Source organism: Petromyzon marinus, chromosome 43 (genome assembly GCF_048934315.1).
Source record: "Petromyzon marinus isolate PM22_M1 ecotype Great Lakes invasive population chromosome 43, UKy_Petmar_22M1.pri1.0, whole genome shotgun sequence".
NCBI lineage: Eukaryota > Metazoa > Chordata > Hyperoartia > Petromyzontiformes > Petromyzontidae > Petromyzon > Petromyzon marinus.
Genome location: NC_133709.1, coordinates 9135161 through 9155585, shown reverse-complemented (window position 1 = coordinate 9155585; position 20425 = coordinate 9135161). Strand labels below are relative to the sequence as shown.

The 20425-nt window shown below is 57.1% G+C and overlaps 1 protein-coding gene across 5 annotated transcripts in view; it reads right to left on the bottom strand.

Moving 5' to 3' along the window:
* LOC116951626 (uncharacterized) overlaps window positions 1–20425 on the bottom strand; it is a 43319-nt gene that overhangs the window by 5740 nt on the left and 17154 nt on the right. For 3 of the 5 annotated variants that reach the window (XR_012946776.1, XM_076073800.1, XM_032970408.2), the window contains exons 4-11: window positions 11498–11557; window positions 9309–10613; window positions 6498–6902; window positions 5713–5817; window positions 4327–4458; window positions 3852–3946; window positions 3059–3455; window positions 947–1957 (exon numbers count right to left, since the gene is read on the bottom strand). Coding sequence is in view for 4 of the 5 variants with exons in the window: in XM_076073800.1 (XP_075929915.1) it covers window positions 947–1957; window positions 3059–3455; window positions 3852–3946; window positions 4327–4458; window positions 5713–5817; window positions 6498–6902; window positions 9309–10613; window positions 11498–11557 (3510 nt within the window). In the remaining variant the exon portion in view is untranslated. Of the gene's footprint in view, window positions 1–82; window positions 133–946; window positions 1958–3058; window positions 3456–3851; window positions 3947–4326; window positions 4459–5712; window positions 5818–6497; window positions 6903–9308; window positions 10614–11497; window positions 11558–20425 lie in introns of all 5 variants that reach the window. The other 2 variants (XM_076073801.1, XM_076073799.1) reach the window with 2 other exon arrangements.

Sequence of the window (20425 nt, the reverse complement as noted above, 5' to 3'; positions counted from 1 at the left end):
TGGGAAGTGGGGGCTCGTGGTGGGGGCAGGCATGGGGGGGGGGGTTGGGGGAGGCGGGGGGAGTCGCAGGGCTTGAACTCACGGGGCGGCCGGGGTCTACGGGGTCCAGGGGCCGCGGGGGCCACCGCGCCTCTGAGGGCGTGGGGTTAGGGGTTAGAGGTGGCGCAGGGTTAGAACCGCACTCCCTCGACCTGGACCGAGCCGCCTCCCGCGCCCGAGGTCGGCTCGGCCCTGAATGAGTAGCGACTGCGTTGCGTGACCATGAGTCGGTGCTCCCTGGTGGTGGAAAATTGTCTGCGGGTGCCTGGGCGTGCGCGTGCACGTGGATAACTGTTGTTTTTGCGTGTGTGTGTCTGTGTATAGTGGTTAGCGACCCGAGTTCGAGTCCCACTCACGGCCTCCCCTAGGTCGACTCAGCCTCAAATGAGTACCTGGTGCGGTGTGTAGTACACATCGCCACTGGGGAGACAAAAGGAAGTCGGGCGTGGTGCTGGCCACCCGTCCCCCCGTGTGCCGTGCCGGCCTTCATAGGTGCACGCTAACAGCACTTGCCGCAACAAGTCTGTTAAGGCTATACGGGTGATCTTTGTCTTTGGCGTTTGAGTGCACCCCTGTGCATCCATGTGTACCTGTGTGCTTGCATGTGTGTGCACCTGTTTGTGTGCATGTGCACCTGTGCCTGTAATAGTTGTTTTTGTTCTGATTTCTGTATTGATCTACTTGATTTAATTTGTTTGGCTTTATCCACTTTGAGTGACCCAGACTCATCCTGGTCTCTGAGTTCTCATTTAGTGAAACAAAATTAACTCGTCTGTGTGTCTCTAAAAGTGTCTGTGTGTACCTGTGTACATCTAGGAGTGTACTTATGAGTGTCTCCCTGTTTGCTTGTGTTCTCATGAGTGTCATTCCATGTACCGCCACCGCCACCACCACCACCACCACGCACCTCATTTCCTCCAGCTGCCCGCTCCTGTTCCCCGCTCTCTGCTCCCTTCCTCGCAGCGTCTCCGTTCCCCTCCGCTCCGCACTCCGCGTCCAGCGAATCGCAGCTCCTGCGAAGCTCCGTGCTCTGGGGCCCGACACTCAGCCTGGCGCCCGCGCGGTGCTCACCGCCACCGCGAGCTGTGGCGGCCTTGACAGCGGCGGCGGCAGGCGGCACCGGCACCACCCCATCCATGCCGGGCCTGGGGCTCGGTGACCGCTCCCTGGCGGTGGCGGCCACCGCCATCGCTGCCGTTGGTACGGCGAGCGTGAGCATGGCCGCTCGGGGCGGCGGCACCGGCGGCGGCACTGGCGGCGGCGGCGGCGGCACCGGCGGCGGCGGCGGGGACGTAGCCACGGAGAAACCGAGGATGCTGAAGAGGCTGCTGGGCCGATCGTCCCCGGCAACGCGCGTGACGGGCGAGTCGCGTGTCGTGGTGGAGCGGGCCCACGGCGAGAGGCTGCCGACGCCGGGCGCGCCGCCGCCTGCAGTCCCCGGCCTCGCGTCGAGCCTCCCGGACGATCCCCCGCCGCCCGGCGAGCGGCGCAGCGAGCGCGGGGAGGCGCCGGCCAGGCCGCGGGCGGCGGCGCTGGCAGTCCCCGACGACGGGCGATCGGCGCGGGACGAGGAGAACGAGGCGGAGGAGGCGGTGGAGAGCGGGCGAGCGTGCAGGGCTCCGCGCGATGGAGACGCTGCCGGGGTCGAGCCGGCGCTGCCCCGGGGGGTCGTGGTGGCCGGGCCGCGCCGGGGTGCCCAGGCCGAGCCGGAGGTTTGCGTGGACACGGAGTGGCGGGCAGGAGGGCCGCCACCGGGATTCACGATGGTGCCGTTGGTGCCGTCGGCGTCGCCGTCCACCTGCGTGGCGACGGAGGAGGAGGAGGAGAGGCGAGCGGTGGCGCGGGACGCGACGCGGCGCTTCATGTCGTCCGAGAGGTTGGTGGCGCCGGCGGGGTCCACTCTTGGCCCCACGGGTGCCTGCACAAAGCCGAGCGTCGTCCGGGGGTGGGGGGGGGCCATGATGGTATCATCATCGTCAGCAGGCCTGGTATTATCGCTGCATCGCACGGCCCAGCGATGCAGCAATCTATCCCTGCTCGTGCACACAAAAAGTCGACTTTATCGTTCCATCTCTGTGATGGCTGTCCACTCAGTTTTGCTTGGCTGCTATTCCATTGTTGGTCTCGACCACCACTGAATCATCCCTTCGAGCCAATCATCCCTTCTGCTTACTTTTCTTCACAGTCAAATGTCGTCTGTAAATTGTTGAGGTTTAAAAAAAATGTAAATGTGTCTCCTCTTTGTCTCGGCGTAATTCCACGCGTGCACCATCTCCACGCTTCTAAGCGCAACTTCCAGCTTTGGCTTCCATTCTCGGCTTCGGCACCCCGTTTTGGGGTTTGTTACAGACATGCCCGTGCCGGTCTGATGCAAGTCTGTCGTCTGTGAGCGCGCATACGTACGTCACAGACACACGCTCTGCATCCCGAGCCACGCACGTACGGTCGAGCAGCAGCTCACCGGCATTCGTCTAAGCAAGCCCGACGGCGGCTGATGAGACACGCAAATGTTAAAACCGGTTAAGGAGTTTCGGCTAAGTTAAGCACTTTCTCAGAAGGCCTTGACGCGGCTGATGGGATGTGTAAATAACAAACATTTTTTGTTGGTAATTTTGCACGTGCACTAACTAACATGTGAAGGATGCATAATAAGTCTGCGTGTTTATTGTGTTGCTTATATTCCTCCACGACCACACTGAACGGTTATCACGCATCACGCAGCGAAGCGTACGAGTCGATGGCCGGTGCCTTAGCTGCATCGGACTCATTGGTTCAAATCCATTCTTAAAAGTTCAAGACTGCGCGTGCAACAGCATCGAACGCTTAGACGGGCGACGACCCCCGCTTAGACGGGCGACAGGTGCTGCAGGCTGCCGTGAGACCAGTCTGACCGTCGTGGTGAAGTATGGTCAAATATTGCCCCCCGTTCACCCCGGCCAATGACCCGCAACGCTGTGGCGAAGTCCTCACCCAGCAGTGAACGGACCACGTGCACGTGCGACAGAGACACCACACCCACCTCGTTTCTACGTCCCCTCCACACCTCCCTCCTCTCCTCGCCTTCCTCCTCCGCCTGCCTCTCCCCCCCCACCACCTCGTCGTCCTCTTCCTTCTCCGTGTTCGAGGCTCTCCACCCCCTCCCCCTGCGCCTGCGAGGCTCGCCCGGGGCCCCCGCCTCCTCGGGGGGCTCCCTCCACCCCCGCGGGGGGCACCCCTCCCCCCAGGGCGACGAGAACTCGCGCACGAAGCGCACGTCGTCCGGGGAGAGGGGGGGCGGCGGCGACGGGGGAGGGGAAGGGCTGGGGGGCTCGCCGTGGAGGGGGTCGTGGGGGGTCTCCACCATGCCCCCCGTGGGGAGGAATGGGGAGCTCTCCATGAGGCGGCGGAACTCGGACATGGAGGAGACGGAGCGGGCCCTGTCAAAGCCGGGTGGGGGGGCAGGGAGGTCAAGAGGTCATGGACAGAGGTCATGAGGGGGGCGGGGGTCAGGGTTAGGTCATGAGCACAGAGGTCAGGTTGGAGAGTCTGGGAATCGGTACTGATTCTGGTTGGGGCTAAGGTCAGATTCAAGGTTATGGTCAGACGTGGTTAGGATTAGAGTTGGGATTTGGGACAGGGTTACAGCTATGGCTGCGGGTTGCAGTTTTATGGTCACGGATAAGGTTTTGGTAGGAGCCAGGGTTAAGGATAGCGTGTGTGTGTGCGTGTATATGTGTGCGTGTTTGTGTGTGCGTGTATGTGTGTGCATGTAGGTGTGTGTGTGTGTTTGCGTGCGTATGTGTGTGCATGCGATGGCAGTGGGCATGCCCCACCGTCTCAGCCCGCTGCCCTGCTCCTCCGCCTCCTCCAGGTCTCGCCGTACCACATCCCCAACCTCGGGCCACAGGGACGCACAGCCACACTCACACTGCAGCGGGAGGGAGAAGCACATACAAAGGACAAAGATCACCAGCACAGCCTTCGTCTGACTGCTGGGGAAAATGTGCTGTTGGGCGAGCACCTAATGAAGGCTGGCGTGGTGCGCGAGGGGGTGGGTAGCCAGCTCCACACCCGGCCACCTTTGTTTCCCCACCCCCCCCCCCCCAATACTAATGTTTACACATCGCACCAGGTATTCATTTGAGGTTGTGTTGACCTCGGTTAGGAGCCCTGCACCAGTTCTGATAATCGTCACTGGTGTTGGCTGTGAGCTACCAATAAGAACTGAAATCCCACCACACAACACCGACGAGTCCAAGGGGTGGCCAGTATTTGCACGCGTGCGTGTGCGTGTGCGCGTGGCGGCACCTGCGCGAGGCAGGACAGGAGGCGTCTGCGCTCCGTCTCCCAGGACGTCCTGCGCTCGTGAGCAGTGGCGGTGCGGCGCTCGCGACTCCTCAGCTCTGCCAGCAGTGACTCGACCAGCGCGTGACACGCGGCCTGCGGCGCACGCACGCACGCACGCACAGACAACGGTCATCCATGTAGTCAGACTGTTGGGGCAAGTGCTGTTAGCGAGCACGTGAAGGCCCAGCACGGCGCACTAGGGGGTGGGGTGGTCTGCACCACGCCCGGTCACCTTTGTCTCCCTAGTGGCGATGCTTACACATCGCACCAGGGGCTTGCATACACAGGCACACGAGAAAAAGACAGATCCCCCGTGGAGCCTACACAGGCCGTTGGGGCGAGTACTGGTAGCGGGCAAATCTACGAAGACCAGTACGGTGCCTGAGGGGTTGGTGAGGCCAGGACCACGTCCGGGCCACCTTTGTCTCCCCAGTGCTGATGTTCACCACATCGCGCCAGCAACTCATTTAAAGTCCATTGCCGGTTCAGATGTTCGCCATTGATGTTGGCTGTGAGCGGGAATCGAACTTGAGTAGGGGCCTGGCTCGTAGCGCAGTGTGCTAACCGTTGTGCCACCGCTCCTCATTCCCACTCAGTAGCGGCGACGTCACCACGGCGCACGTACACACACACACATACACATACGGCTGCAGACAACCACCAGTGTGGGGCACGCGGCCTGTGGCACACTTGAGCAGTAGCACGAGCCAGAAATGTTCAGGGTTACACCTTGACCTTGCACACAATGTGAGAGTTGGGCGAGAGCCTGGATACCGGTGGGTGTGCGCGTGAGTTCATGAGTGTGTGTGTGGACACTTCAAAATGGGACCTTTCTGCTAGTATAAAAAGTGTGACAAAATAAGAATAGGCATTACCCTTTCTGGAAATAAAAGTGTGAACGCTTTGTAGGTGAGTGAGTATGTGTGTGTGTGTGTGAGAGTGGGCGGTGGTGCCGTGGTTAGCACGCGCCACGAACCCGGCGACCAGATTCCCGCTCACGGCCAACACCGGTGACGATTATCTGAACCGGTGCTGGGCCTCACTTAGGTCGACTCAGTCTTAAATGAGTACCTGGTACGGTGTGTAAATATCGCCACTGGGGAGCCAATGGCGGCCGGGCGTGGTGCTGGCCACCCACCCCCTCGTGTGCCGTGCCGGCCTTCACAGGTGCTCGCTAACGGCACTTGCCCCCTACAGCCTGTTCAGGCTATACGGGGGGATCTTTGTCTTTGTTTGCATGTGGATATCTGTGAGTGAGTGTGAGGGACTACGTAAGTGAGTGTGCATGTACACACCCGTGAGTGAGTGAGTGTGTGGACACCTGCGAGTGAGTGTGCATGCAGACACCTGTGAGCTCTCGCTCAGGGAGTGAACTCCGCTGTCCTCCGTGCCAGGGGAGTCGTCCGATCGGTCCTCGACGCCCTCCCCGTCCCCCCGGCTCAGCTCCACCTGCTCATGGTGGAGTGAGACGAAAAACACGGATGTCCCTGTTACCCGCAGACCGCACTCTCACGGGGCCTCCACACAACGGCACTCAGACCGGTCCCCCTCTCTATGTGGTAGTGTCCTTCACTCGTTTTCAGAGGGCCGCCGCTTCCGCCGATAAGACATCATCAGGGTGTGTGACAGCACGATGATGACGGGGGGGGGGGGGGGGGTGTTTTCACATTTGTGAATTATCGGGGGGGTGCACGTCAGGGGTTGCACTAAAGGTGACCAGAGGCCACCATTGGCCAACGGGGCCCTGTCTATGATGGGGTTCTCTCGACAATGACAGACAGAAGACCGGTCTCTATAGGGGTCTCTAAACAATGACAGACAGAAGACCGGTTTCTGATGAGGTCTCTAGCACAGTGTGGTTCCGAAACTGTGAGCCGTGGGCCACGGATGGTCCAGAAGGCCGTGGGGGAAGCGGTCCGTGAAACTGTCGTAAAGTTCTACATATTAACAGTCATTTAAAAATTATGACAACATTTTTTAGTCGGTGCTTGGTGGCCTGCAAACATTCTTTGAGGGTCGACAGTTGCCCCACGGGTCCGGAAACGTTACTACTACTACTCTAGACAACGGTAGATGAGATGGAGCAGTCTCCAAGGGGCCTGTTGGGGAGGTGGGTGTCTCTTAAAGGGTACCTGGGCCCTGGGGCCCTGCCCGTTGGCGACGGTGCCTCTGCGTGGGCCCAGCAGCTGCTTGAGCTGCAGGAGCAGCTCTCGGGCCCCGAGTTCCCGGCTGGAGTGGTCCCCCTCCTCCTCCCCCTCGTCGTCGTTGTCGTCGTCGCCGCTGTCGTCGCCGCCGCCGTCGCGGCCCCGTCCCTCCGGACGTCGCTGCCGCCTCTCCGCCCACGCCACCCCATCCCCGCTATTGTCCGAGTGCGTGCGTCTCCGTGTCGTGTCCGTGTCTCTCCACGTGGTGTCCGAGTGTCTCCTCGCCGAGTCCGAGTCTCTCCGTGTCGCGTCCGAGTCTGTTTCACTTTGGTCCCAAGAATCCCAAACGCCGTTCTCCTGCTGCTGCTGCTGCTGCTGCTGCTTTTCCTGGTGCTGCTCACCGGCCCAGAATCGAGGAGTTGAACCCGGTGTGGGTGGGTGGGAGGGTGTGTGTGGGTGAGGTACAGGGTTTGGGGTTGGGGGGGGAAGGGTTTAGGGTCAGGGTTACGGGTTAGGGGACAGCAGTGCAGGGTATGGGTTCAAGGGCCAGGGAAGGGGGTCAAGGGTCAGGAGTCCACGTTTGTGGTTAGGGGTCAAGGGTTTATGTTTTGGGGGTTAATGGGGTGAAGGTCAGGGATGCGAGGTTTAGGGCCAGAGGGTCCAGAATTTGGGGTCAGGTTTAAGGCTCACAATTATGAGTCCATAATTTAAGGTCAAGGTTGGGGTTAAATTTTGGGGGGTTATTGGTACAAAGTTGAGACATGGGGTTTAAAGGTCAGGGTCAAGGGTTAATGGACATGAGTGGGGGATTCAGGGTCAAAATTGGCATCCAGGGTTTGGGGTTCAGGCCAGAATGTGGGTGGGGGAAGCGGGGAGGGGGAGGGAGCAGAGGGGAGGGGTGCAAGGGTCAGGGGAGAGGGGGGGGGCAGATAAACAAACCAAAGGAAATAAACAAAAATGGGCAAAATCAACGGCAATTTAAAAAAAACAAAAATGAAACCTACAGGACAAAGAAAAGGGTGAAAATGAAAACTAATTTGAAGATGGTGGAGTAGGAGAGGGAAGAGAAGAGAACAAGGATGAGGATGAGGAGGATGATGGGCTGGAACATCTGTGGGTCAGGTCGGGGTCAGGAGAGGCAGGAGGGGGGGGACATAAGGAAGCCCCAAGTTATGTCGGACATGCAGATGGGAGGCTGACGTGAGTGAGCACGCCACTCGCTCGCTCCCGACACCCAGGTGAGGAGTCACGGTGAGGGTGGCGAGTGAGTCACTGTGAGAAGCCATGGGTTTGGGTTAAAGGTCTGGTGACGACCGAGATTAGAGGTCTCATTGATTTGTTTGGTGAGTGGCCAGGTGAACGGTCTGATGAGAGGTTGAGTGAGGACCCAAGTGAAGAAAGGCCTGGTGATGACCCAGATAAGGGATCTCATGATTTGTCTGGTGAGTGGCCAGGTGAGGCGTCTGATGAGAGGTCCGGTGATTACCCGGATTAGGAGAATTATTAATTTGTCTGGTGAGTGGCCAGGTGAGACATCTGGTGAGTGGTCTGGTGATAACCCGGATTAGGATAATTATTTATCTGTCTTGTCAGTGGCCAGGTGAGCGGTCTGGTGAGAAGGTCAAGTGAGGACCCAATTGATGGGTTTGGTGAGTGTCCAGGTAAAAATTCTGGTGAGGAGCGGCAGTCCAGGTGAATGGACAAGGTGAGCAGTCAGGGTGAGTACCCATGTGAAGTGCAGTGAGGAGTGGGCGGAGGAGTGAGGGGAAGAGTGAGATGATGGGTCAAGTGTCAAGTCAGAGTGCAGAGTGAGGTGAGGCATCAGCCCGAGTGAGTGAGCAGTGAGGTGAGGAGTGGAGTGGGGAGAGAGGGGTGAGTGGCTGAGATGTCATCGGTGCTTAAGTCAAAAAGTCAAAGTGGTTTCCCACTCAAGTGAGCGTGGGGCAGCGTTCATCTCCCATTTACAACCCTGGCAATTCCACGTTCCTATGGCGGGAACAAATTATTCAACGGGACAACCACTGTTGACTTTCAACAAAGTGGAACTCATTGTATCGACCATTGTGAGCGTCTATGTACGCGCTCCAGGGAGACACACATACACGTATCCATATGCACGCAAACACCCATGTATACTTACACAAAATCAAAGATCCCCCCCGTATAGCCTTTAACAGCCTGTCAGGGCAAGTGCTGTTAAAGGGTAGCACCTATTAAGGCCAAAAGAGCACAAGAGGGGGTGGGTGGCCAGAATCACGATTCCCGGCCGCCTTTGTCTCCCTAGTGACAATGTTTACACATCGCAGCAGATACTCATATTGAGGCCAAATGTCCATAGGGAATGGTCAAGGTCTGGTTGACATAATCGTCAATGGTTATAACCTTGAGTGGGAATCGAACTCGGATCACTGGGTTCGTAGCGCAGCGTGCCAACCACGACACTACCTCTCCCCACACCCACACAAGACAAAGATCCACCGTATAGCCTTAACAGATTGTTGGGGCAAGTGCTCTCAGTGTGCACATATGAAGGCCGGCACGGCACACGAGGGGGTGGGTGGCCAGCACCACCACACTTGGCCAAGTTTGTCTCCCTCGTGACGATGTTGACACACCGCATCAGGCACTCATTTGAGGCCGAGTCGACCTAGGGGAGGCCCAGAACCGCGAGTGGGAATCGAACTCGAGTCGCCGGGTTTATAGCGCAGCACGCTAACCACTACGGGGTACTGCTCCCCACACACACAGCCACACACACAGCCACGTGGACAAACACAGACCACTCGACACTCCCCGCACCTGGTTGATGGCGGAGGGCGGCGTCTGCTCGTCGTCCCTCCACATGGAGGAGGAGGAGGAGGAGGCAGCGGCGCCGTCGCCCCCCCCTCCGGCCGCCCCTCCCAGCGCCGTCGCGAACGTGCGCAGCTCCCTGCGGAAGTCGCGCATCACGGCGCTCAGCAGCTGCGCCTCGCGGCACGGCCCAGGCCCCGCTCCGGTCACGACCCCGACGGCTCCCGGCGTCGCCAGCCGCTCGGCCTCCCCGATGACGCGGTCCACCGTGCGCGCCAGCCGCTCCGCCTCGCGCCGCATCCCGGCCACGCGCGCGTATGCCGCCAGCACGTCGAGCCCAGCGCCGGGGGACAGGCGGCAGCACGTGACCTCCGAGCCCGCCGCCTCCCCGTCTCCTCCTCCTCCTCCGCCGCCGGAGGCGGCCGTCGTCGCCGTCGACGTCGCGGCGGCCGCGCCGTCGCCGCCGCCGCCGCAGCTGCCGGGCCCGGCGCCGCCCACCGACGCCGGCGGTTTCTCTCCTCCGGCCGTGGCGGCATCGCTTTCCCCTCCGATGGGGCCTTCGCGAGCGCGGCGCGGGGGGCGGCCTTCGTCGCCGTCCATCTCCGCGATCGTGGCGTCCCGCGATTGCCCGCCCGGCACCGCGGCCGCCGCCGCCGCCGCCGCCGCCGCCTCCTCTTCGCGCCGCTGCAGGCTGGTCGTGAGCAGCCGGTTCTCCTGCTGGAGGCGCAGCACGGCACCGCTCAGCTCGCCCAGCTGCTGACGCGCGGCGCGCAGCTCCTCCCGCACGGCCGGGTCCCCGTGCGGCCGCCGGTCTTCGCCCGCCGCCGGTGCCGTCCCCCGGCCCTGCTGCTGCTGCTGCTCGTCGGGGTCGGAGGTCGCCGTTCGCGGGGTGGGCGGCACCACGTCGGTCGCGACCGTCTCATCCTGGGAGGCCCCGGCGGCGCCGTCCCGCTCGCCAGGTGGACCAGCGAGGCCGCCGCCGCCGCCGCAGCCGACGCCGGCGCGCGCGTCCTCCAGCTCGGCCTTGAGGCCCCGGTTCTCGATCTCCAGCTCCACGATCTTACGGCCCAGGATGTTGGCCTCCTCCTCCAGCAGCTTGAGGCGCAGCTTGAGCTCGGCCTGGCGCGAGCTGGGCGGCCCGCCGGCCTCGCCGAGCGCCGGCTGGCCGTCGAGTTCACCGTAGAGCGCGCGGTAGCGCTGCAGCTCCCCCTCGGAGCGGTCGCGCTCCTTCCCCACGCGCGCCAGCTTGCGCCGCATCAGCACCGCCTCCTCCTTGGCGAACTGCAGCTGACACCGCAGGTCGGCGCTGTCCTCCTGCGTGCGTGCGGGAGGGAGGGGTTGGAGGTTGGAAGAGGGGATTTGGTGGGGGGGCAGAGGGCAGGATCGGTGGGCGGTGGCGTGGTGTGTGGGGAGGGAGGGGATGAAGAAACACTCCGGGCATGCATTGAAATGTATATCCCAAGGGTAAAAGGTCATCAACAATGAGCAATCGAATGCAGGGCTGCACATTTGACTTTTTACTAACAGCTGTGCTGGCGAATGTAGATAGATTTGGGCGGGGTAAAATCACCATTGCCGTATCTCAGTCTACGTAAATGTGAGTGTTTTTACTCAGTTACGCGATTTATCATCAAGCCACTGCTGGATGAGGGCCTACCCAAGGCGTTGCCATCTCATAAAGTACTGCGATGCGACAGTCCACCTACTACCACCTGCACCACGAGCTGATTTCACCGCTCCATCTCCTTGGTGGAGGCCCTCTCGTTTCTTCGAGCACGAGAGGATGACCTCCACCGCTGTGGAGCTGGAGCGATGAATTCAGCTCACGTGCAGCAGCGAGGTGGTCGACGTGCATATCCCCGTGTCTCTGTGTCTCCGTGGGCTTTCGCGGCGTCTCCACAACATGCGTCTCTGTTGCTGTGTGCATCCATCTCGGATTGTCGCCATAAATATTCACGAATCTCCACTTTGTCTCCATTATGTATTCATATGTAATCTCGTTTCCGTGTCTTGCTATGAGCTCATATGTTTTCTCTGCATGGCGCCGTGTGTCGCTGCACATCTGCCAGTGTCTCCACATGTGCCTGCATGTCAGCATACATCTCCCATGCGTCTCCCTGTCTACGCTTCATCTCTATGTCTCCGTGTGTCTCCACGTGTCTCTAAGAGCCTCTCTCCGTGCGTGTCCCCGTGCATACCTGTGCTGGGGACTTCTTGTCTGCTTTCTGCGGCTCCCGGCTCCGTCTTCGCAGGGAATTCTGGAGGACAAAACATAAATCAACAGCACAATTCCTACGGACGTCCTATGCTGTCTCACCACCACAACTCTGCACCCATGGCCCTCATCCCCGTGCTGTTTGGGCCTTCACATTTGTTGGTATTGTGAAGGCCTAAGAAGGTTGGCAGGATGTCCACAGTGTGGCTTTCCTCCCCATATCTAAAATTAACCCGAAATTCCATCTGGTATTGGCCAAATGTCTACAGTGCTGAAAAACGACCTGCAAATTGCACAGTTCGGGGGTCGCACACACAGCGGCAGCATCGCCCCCCCCCCCAAAAAAAAAACTTAGAAGAACCCTCCTGCAAAAGGGTCTTGAGGGGACGCGGACACGTGGGCGAAGCTATGAAACAGGATGGTGGGGGTAGGGTGGGGAAAGGGGGGAGGGGATGCGGTGGCTTAACAGGGCACACGCAGGCTGTGGCGGGTGCCGTCATCTCTGTTGTCAAACTTGGCACCGTCGTCGCTGGGAACGGCCCCTCTCGGCCGTTACCCACACGGTCACATGTGTGGCCACTCAGCCAAGAACAAAGACAAAGAACACCCCGTAAGGCTTTGAGTGGCGGTAGCGGGCACCGATTAATACCGACCGGTCGATAGATTGGCCAATACCATGCCCGGCCACCTCTCTCTCTCTCTCTACCTCTGCCACTGCCGATGTTTGCACACTGCGCTAGGTACACATTTAAGGCCGAGTCGATCTCGAGGAGCCCCAGAACCGCTTGCGATGTTTTTTTTTCACGGATGTCGCCGGGTTCATGGCACAGTGGGCTAAGTATTGCGCCACTGCTCCCCACACTTGCTATCGAGACACAATACACACAGACATGAATCTACAATCCCAGCCAGCCACACACATACACTACCCCCAACCTCAATGCTGCAAACACAGGCACAGACACCAAAGACAGAGATCCCCCATAAAGCCTTAACCGACTTTAGGGGTAAGTGCTGTTAGCGAGCACCTATGAAGGTCGGCACGGCACACGATGGGTTGTGTTGCAAAGACCACGCCTGGCCGCCTTTGTCTCCCTAATAGCGATGTTTACACATCGCACCAGGTACTAATTTCAGGCCGAGTCAACTTTGTAGAGGCCCAGAACCGGTCCAGATAATCGTCACTTGGTGTTGGCAGTGAGCGGGAATCGAACTCGGGCTCGCCGGGTCCACAGCGCAGCGTAGCGCTAACCGCTGTGCCACTACTCATGCACTACCGCTAACCTCTCTGCTATAGACACACACTGCCCCACACTATGGACACACATACACACACAGCCACACGCACAAACCCTTAACCCTGCCAGCCACACACGCCCTAACCGCTCTTTGAGCACTGTATTTGGTCAGTAGGGATGGATGAAGGAGTGTAGATGATTACTTGTGTGCACAAGTGTACGAGTGTGCATAGGGTTTGTACAATCAGTGTGTGTGTGTGGTGGGTGGTGGTCGGGGGGGTGGCGGCGAGCGGTGGTGCAGTGGTTAGCGCGCTGTGCTAGGAACCCCGGCGGCCCCAGTTTTATTTGATTCCCACCGATCAGGAACGCATATATATGAACCGGTCCTGGGCCTCCCCTATATTTACTCAGCCTTAAATGATGCAATGACGCGGTGTGTAATGATCAGCACTGGTGGGGTGACACAAAAGGCGGCCCTGGCCGTGATGTTGGGCCACTCCCCCCTCGCGTGCTCTGCCGGCCTTCACAGCCGTTCACAAATATCACTTGCCCCAAACACTGTTAAAGACTATACAATGCAGCTTTGTGTGTATATGGGAGAGGATGAATGAGCGTGTGTGGAAATATATGAGCATGTGTATATGAGCGTTGGTGCATTCTGTACGCACTGTGTGAATATGAATGTTAGCGAGTTGTCTCTGTGTATGTTGCGTGTATATGCAAATGTGTATATGAGTGTTAATGAATTCTGCACGCACTGTGTGAATATGAATGAGTGTTAGCGAGTTGTCTCTGTGTATGTTGCGTGTATAAGCAAATGTATGGGGAGCGGTGGTGCAGTGGTTAGCGCGCTGCGCTACGAACCCGGCGACCCGAGTTCGATCGCCGCTCACGGCCAAACACCCAGCGAAGATTATTTGAACCGGTCCTGGGCCTCCCCTAGGTCGACTCAGCCTCAAATGAGTACCTGGTGCGGTGTGTAGTAAACATTGCCACTGGGGAGACAAAGGCGGCCGGGCGTGGTGCTGGCCACCCACCCAATATTCGTGTGCCGTGCCGGCCTTCACAGGGTGCTGCTCGCTATCACAGCAGGAATCAGTAGTGTACGATATGAGCAATATTGAATGTTAGTGCAATCTGCACTAACATGTACTGTATACACGAGCACGTGTCTACGACTGTTATGGACCGTGCGAGTGTGAATGAGCGGGTGTCATTGTGTTGGCCGCTGCGTGTCCGGTAAATCTGCTTAGCAGCAGCTGGCTCCGTCCCATTTGCAGACGAAGCCTTAAAACCCCCGACAACAGACGCAGATTCCCATGGCGTCACGTTACAGTCATCCACACACACACACACGCATTCACACACACACGTGCATTCACACACACGTGCATTCACACACACACGTGCATTCACACACACACGTGCATTCACACACAAACACGCATTCACACACACACGTGCAGTCACACACATACAAAACAAAGATCCCCCGTATAGCCTTAACAGACTGTAGGGGCAAGTGCTGTTAGCGAGCACCTATGAAGGCCGGTAACGGTACACGAGGGGGTGGGTGGCCAGCACCACGCCCGACCGCCTTCGTCTCCCTAGTCACACAACAACAACCGCCATTTGCCACTAAGTGGCGGTGACGTCACCACGACGCTTGTGCCAGGCTATGTGCACCCTGAGGCCACGTGAAGTGTCGAACGCCCGCTGGCAGGAGGTCACGGGTCAGACCCAGGTGCCACGGGTCGACTGAGATCTTGACACCGCTGGTACCAGTCATCGGCAAGTCCACTCAGCTCCACGTCCTCCTGTACCACATCACTCCATCTCTTCTCTAGCCCGTGCCGCGCCTGCTTAGCCCCCTCAATCCGGCCAAACAAAAGCTGTTTCGGCATGCGGTGGCTGGGCATGCGGGCTACATGACCCAGCCATCGCAGCCTTCCCCGCCGGAGGAGCTCACCGATGGGACCTTGCCCAGATCTTTCAAGGATTTGTGAGCTCCTCACACAATCCAGTCTGGTTAAACCCAGGATGGATCGTAGGCAGGCCAGCCTAAATGTTTCTAACCGGCGAAGATTTCCATTAGGGGGGTCCACGTTTCGCAAGCGTAGAGAAGGGAGGGAATGACCGTGGCCGAGAAGACCTGAAGCTTAGTGCGGAGCGACAGACCAGGTAGCTTCCACACAGCGTTACGCAACCGATGAAAAGATATTGCCGCTCGACTGATTCGGAGTGAGACCTCTGCTGTTAAACTGGAGCCAGTCATAAGCACACTGCCCAGGTATGGGAAACTCTCCACTCTCTCCACAACTGCCCCATCACCGATTGGGAGTTGTGGGGGTGGAGTGTCCGATGGTACAAAATACCCAGGCAGGTGCTTAGTTTTGGTGGGGCTGATGGTAAGGCCCCACCTCTTAGTGGCATGCTCCAGTCTCAGCAGCAGCGTCTCCAACTCCTCCTCTGAATGAGCAGCTATTACCAAATCATCAGCATACATAACGTGGTTGAGCAATAGGGAGTCATCCCTTGACCGCACCCGGGCATCGATCAGCCTCCCATTATATCTGTACCATATGGAGATTCCCCCGGTACAGCTATTGAAGGCTTCACGAACTACGTGGTCAAAATAGATGTTAAATAATGTGGGAGCCAGAGGACATCCCTGTCGCACCCCAAGGTGTACAGGGAATGGCTCTGACTCCCGGCCACGTAGTTTTACCCGGCCCCGCTCACCATCATGAAGGTCCTTAATGATTGTGAGCAGAGGGTCAGGTACTCCAAAAGCACGAAGAACAACCCAGAGCCCAGGCCTACTGATGGTATCATAGGCCTTGACCAGGTCAATAAAGCAGAGATGTAGGTCTTGTTGGAATTCCCTACACCTCTGCTGTAGCAGACGGACAGAAAATATGGCATCTGTGCAGGACCGCCCTTTCCACACACACACAGTCACACACGTGCTGTCACACACACACAGTCACACACACACACGTGCATTCACACAACAACCGCCATTCGCTACTAAGTGGCGGTGACGTCACCACGACGCTTGTGCCAGGCCATGTGCACCTTGAGGCCATGTGAAGTGTCGAACGCCCGCGGGCAGGAGGTCACGGGGCAGACCCAGGTGCCACGCGTCGACTGACTGAGATGACTGGCTGATGCACCACCTGTGCCCCCTACTGTGCCAACCTGCTGTGCTTTAGCCACCCGGCGCTCTGCTCGTTGTTGTGAGCGTCGCTCCTCCGCCCTCCGTTGTTGTTGGAGGGCGACTGCCTCCAACTGCCCAGTAGCGTCCTTCACGAGCCTCCTCCACAGAGACCGATCTTGACACCGCTGGTACCAGTCATCGGCAAGTCCACTCAGCTCCACGTCCTCCTGTACCACATCACTCCATCTCTTCTCTAGCCCGTGCCGCGCCCGTTTAGCTCCCTCGATCCGGCCGAACAAAAGCTGTTTTGGCATGCGGTGGCTGGGCATGCGGGCTACATGACCCAGCCAACGCAGCCTTGCCTGCCGGAGGAGCTCACCGATGGGACCTTGCCCAGATCTTTCAAGGATTTTGAGCTCCTCACACAATCCAGCCTGGTTAAACCCAGGATCGATCGTAGACAGGCCAGCCTAAATGTTTCCAACCGGCGAAGATGCTCCATTAAGGGGGTCCACGTTTCACACAAAGAAAAAAGATCCCCCATATAGACTTTACAGACTGTAGGGGCAAGTGCTGTTAGCGAGCACCTATGAAGGCCGGAACGGTACACGAGGGGGTGGGTGGCCAGCACCACGCCCGACCGCCTTCGTCTCCCTAGTGGCAATGTTTACACACCGCACCAGGTACTCATTTGAGGCTGTCGACCTAGGGGAGGCCCGGGACCGGTTCAGATAATCGTCACTGGTGTTGGCCGTGAGCGGGAATCGAACCCGGGTCGCCAGGTTCATAGCGCAGCGCGCTAACCGCTACACTATCGCTCCCCACACACACAGTCACACACACAGTCACACACACACACACACGTGCAGTCACACACAGTCACACACACACACGTGCATTCACACACGTGCATTCACACACACACGTGGATTCACACAGTCACACACACGTGCATTCACACACACAGTCACACACACACACGTGCATTCACACACACAGTCACACACACACACGTGCATTCACACACACAGTCACACACACACACGTGCATTCACACACACAGTCACACACACACACGTGCATTCACACACACAGTCACACAAACACACGTGCATTCACACACACACACGTGCATTCACACACACACGTGCAGTCACACACACACACAGTCACACACACACGGAGACACGGTCACACACACACAGTCACACACAGTCACACACACGGAGATACGGTCACACACATACACAGGCAAAAAAAGACAAAGATCCGCTGTATAACCTTAACATACTGTTAGGGCAAGTGCTGTTAGCGAGTAGGAACCCATGAAGGCCGGCACTATGGCACACGATGGGGGTGGGTGGCTGGCACCACGCCTGGCCAACACCACGCACTCACAGTCAGTCACACACACATACAGGCAGTCAGTCAGTCACACACACATAAGTCAGTCAGTCAGTCACACACATACAGGCAGTCAGTCAGTCACACACACATACAGGCAGTCAGTCAGTCACACACACATACAGGCAGTCAGTCAGTCACACACACATACAGGCAGTCAGTCAGTCACACACACATACAGGCAGTCAGTCAGTCACACACATACAGGCAGTCAGTCAGTCACACACACATACAGGCAGTCAGTCAGTCACACACACATACAGGCAGTCAGTCAGTCACACATACAGGCAGTCAGTCACACATACAGGCAGTCAGTCAGTCAGTCACACTCATACGGGCAGTCAGTCACACACACATACAGGCAGTCAGTCAGTCACACACATACAGGCAGTCAGTCACACACACATACAGGCAGTCAGTCACATACAGGCAGTCAGTCACATACAGGCAGTCAGTCACATACAGGCAGTCAGTCACATACAGGCAGTCAGTCAGTCACACACATACAGGCAGTCAGTCAGTCACATACAGGCAGTCAGTCACACACACACAGGCACTCGGTCACACACATACAGGCAGTCAGTCACACACATACAGGCAGGCAGTCAGACAAACACAGGCAGTCAGTCACACACACACAGGCACTCAGTCACACACACAGGCAGTCAGTCACACACAGAGACGCAAACACACAACGGAATCACACACAGCAGCAGCAAACCGTCAAACTCAATTGAACAAAGGAACGTACACACATACATTTGCGCATTCATATACAGAGAGTCACATGAACATTCATGCACACATCTGCACAGTCGTTCATAGACTCGCACGTTCATAGCAACTCACACGTTCATATATACACACACTCACACATTCATATACACACTCACACATTCATATACACACATGCACACATTCATGCAGAGTGACGCGTTTCATACACAAAGGGTCACGCACACAAAGACAAAGGTCCCCCGTGTAGCCTTCCACATCGCGCTAACCACCGTGCCACCACTCCACCCCACACACAAAGCCCCCCCCCCTCTCCACCCCCATTCATCTTCGCTCCCTCCCCCAGCCCATGCAGCTCTACACAGACGTTACAGACTGGTGGGGCGAGTGATGTTCGTGACCACACCACACGTGTCCCGGTATTTCAAACGCACCACCGCCACCACCACCACCACGTCCGCTACTTATTTTTAGGCCGAGCCGACCGAGGTGAGAAGGTGCAGGGCCGGTTCAGACGCACAGTGCGTTGTACGGCTGAACGATTCATTGATTTGAAATCGAAATCGCAATCTGAAACAATGCGATTGGCAAACCGCAAAGGCTGCGATTTTTTGCGATTTGAAAAGTCCCTATTGCTTTCTTATTGTTATTTTAAAATTATTATAACTTTTTTTTATTTAACCTAACAATTGTTCTACGTTTGATTGTTCTATTTCAATTTATTTTATTTAATAAATACATGTTGGAAGCAATTCATATCTTTTAAGTTATCAGCCTTGCATAAGAGTATATAGAGCAGTTCATATGTTGATGGTATCACGTGGTAATGCTCCGTCACATGTTTTAAAACCATTACACAGTGAATATTGAACTGCAGCTTGACTTAAACAAATGTAATATTAAAAAAAAATGTTTTAACACGCTTTATTAAAATGTACCGTACTTGTAATGTCAGAACTCCACGACTCCAGGAAGTGGCCCCGAAGCTTGCCACAACGTAAGGGGACCGTGGCCAATTACAGCCAACGTCAGTTGAGCGTGGACAATTAGACCCAAGCCGAAACATAACATGTACGAAAATAATGTAAAAAAATATATTTTTTACTTTTCAATGATAGAATATCGTAGTGTGATCAGTATGACATAAGTATACCAAGTTTTCAGGCGATACCACATTGGGCAGTGGGTTAAAATGTAAGTTACAAGATTTGAAGATACAACAGACAGAGTGAGTTAATAAAAAGCATGCAAAAATGTAATCGCAAATCGCAATATCTGAAAAATCGCAATTAGATATTCTCCCCAAAATCGTACACCACGCGCAACCTTTACGGAACACGAATCGAACCCCGGTGGACCACGCCGTGCCGAGTTCTCTCCGTCGAACCGCGACACCGCTGCTTGCCACGGACGGTGGACCGCAAGGCCACCTCCTCTCCCCTCCTCCCAGACCCTGCATCCTGGGCAACGAATCTTTCGAATGTCTGCCCGATGAACGTAAATCAGTTACGGTTCATTTGATCGCTCCCGGCCGTTGCTGGGACACGGTGGTAATTCCAGAGCCGATAAATGCCTACAAGCCGGCTACACAATCCTACGCAAACAAAAGAAGACAATGAACAAACCCGTGTAGCCTCGGCGGACTGTTGGGGCAAGTGCTGTTATAGCGAGCAGGCTAAAGGGTGGGTGGCCTGAACCACGCACGGCCGCCTTTGTCTCCCCAATGGCGATGTTTACACATCGCACCAGTCACTGGTTTGAGACCGAGTCGACCGACCGAGGGGAGGCCCAGGACCAGTTCAGATACAATCGTCGCTGGCGTTGTTGGCTGTGAGTGAGAATCAAACTCGGGTCGTCGGGTTTGTAGCGCAATGCGACAACCGCTACGCTACTGCTCCCCTTTGATTCACACATGCACACACACACACACTTACACAAGGTCACACACATGCACGCGTTGGTCAACACACACACGAACGCACACGTTCACACGTTCATGCATATCGCACATTCACACGCACAAGACAAAGATCCCCCGTATAGCCTTGAACAGACTTGGGGCAAGTGCTGTTATCGAGCACCTATGAAGCCCGGAACGGTACACGAGGGGGTGGGTGGCCAGCACCACGCCCGGCCACCTTTGTCTCCCTAGTGGCGATATTTACACACCGCACCAGGTGTTAATTTGATGCCGAGTCGAACTCGAGGAGGCCCAGGACCGGTTCAGATATTCGTCACTGGTATTGGCCGCGAGTTGGAATCTAACCCGGGTCGCCGGGTTTGTAGTGCAGTGCGCTAACCGCTACGCCACCACTCCCCACACACACACACATAGGGTCACACACTCAGACAATCGCTACACATTCATACGCAG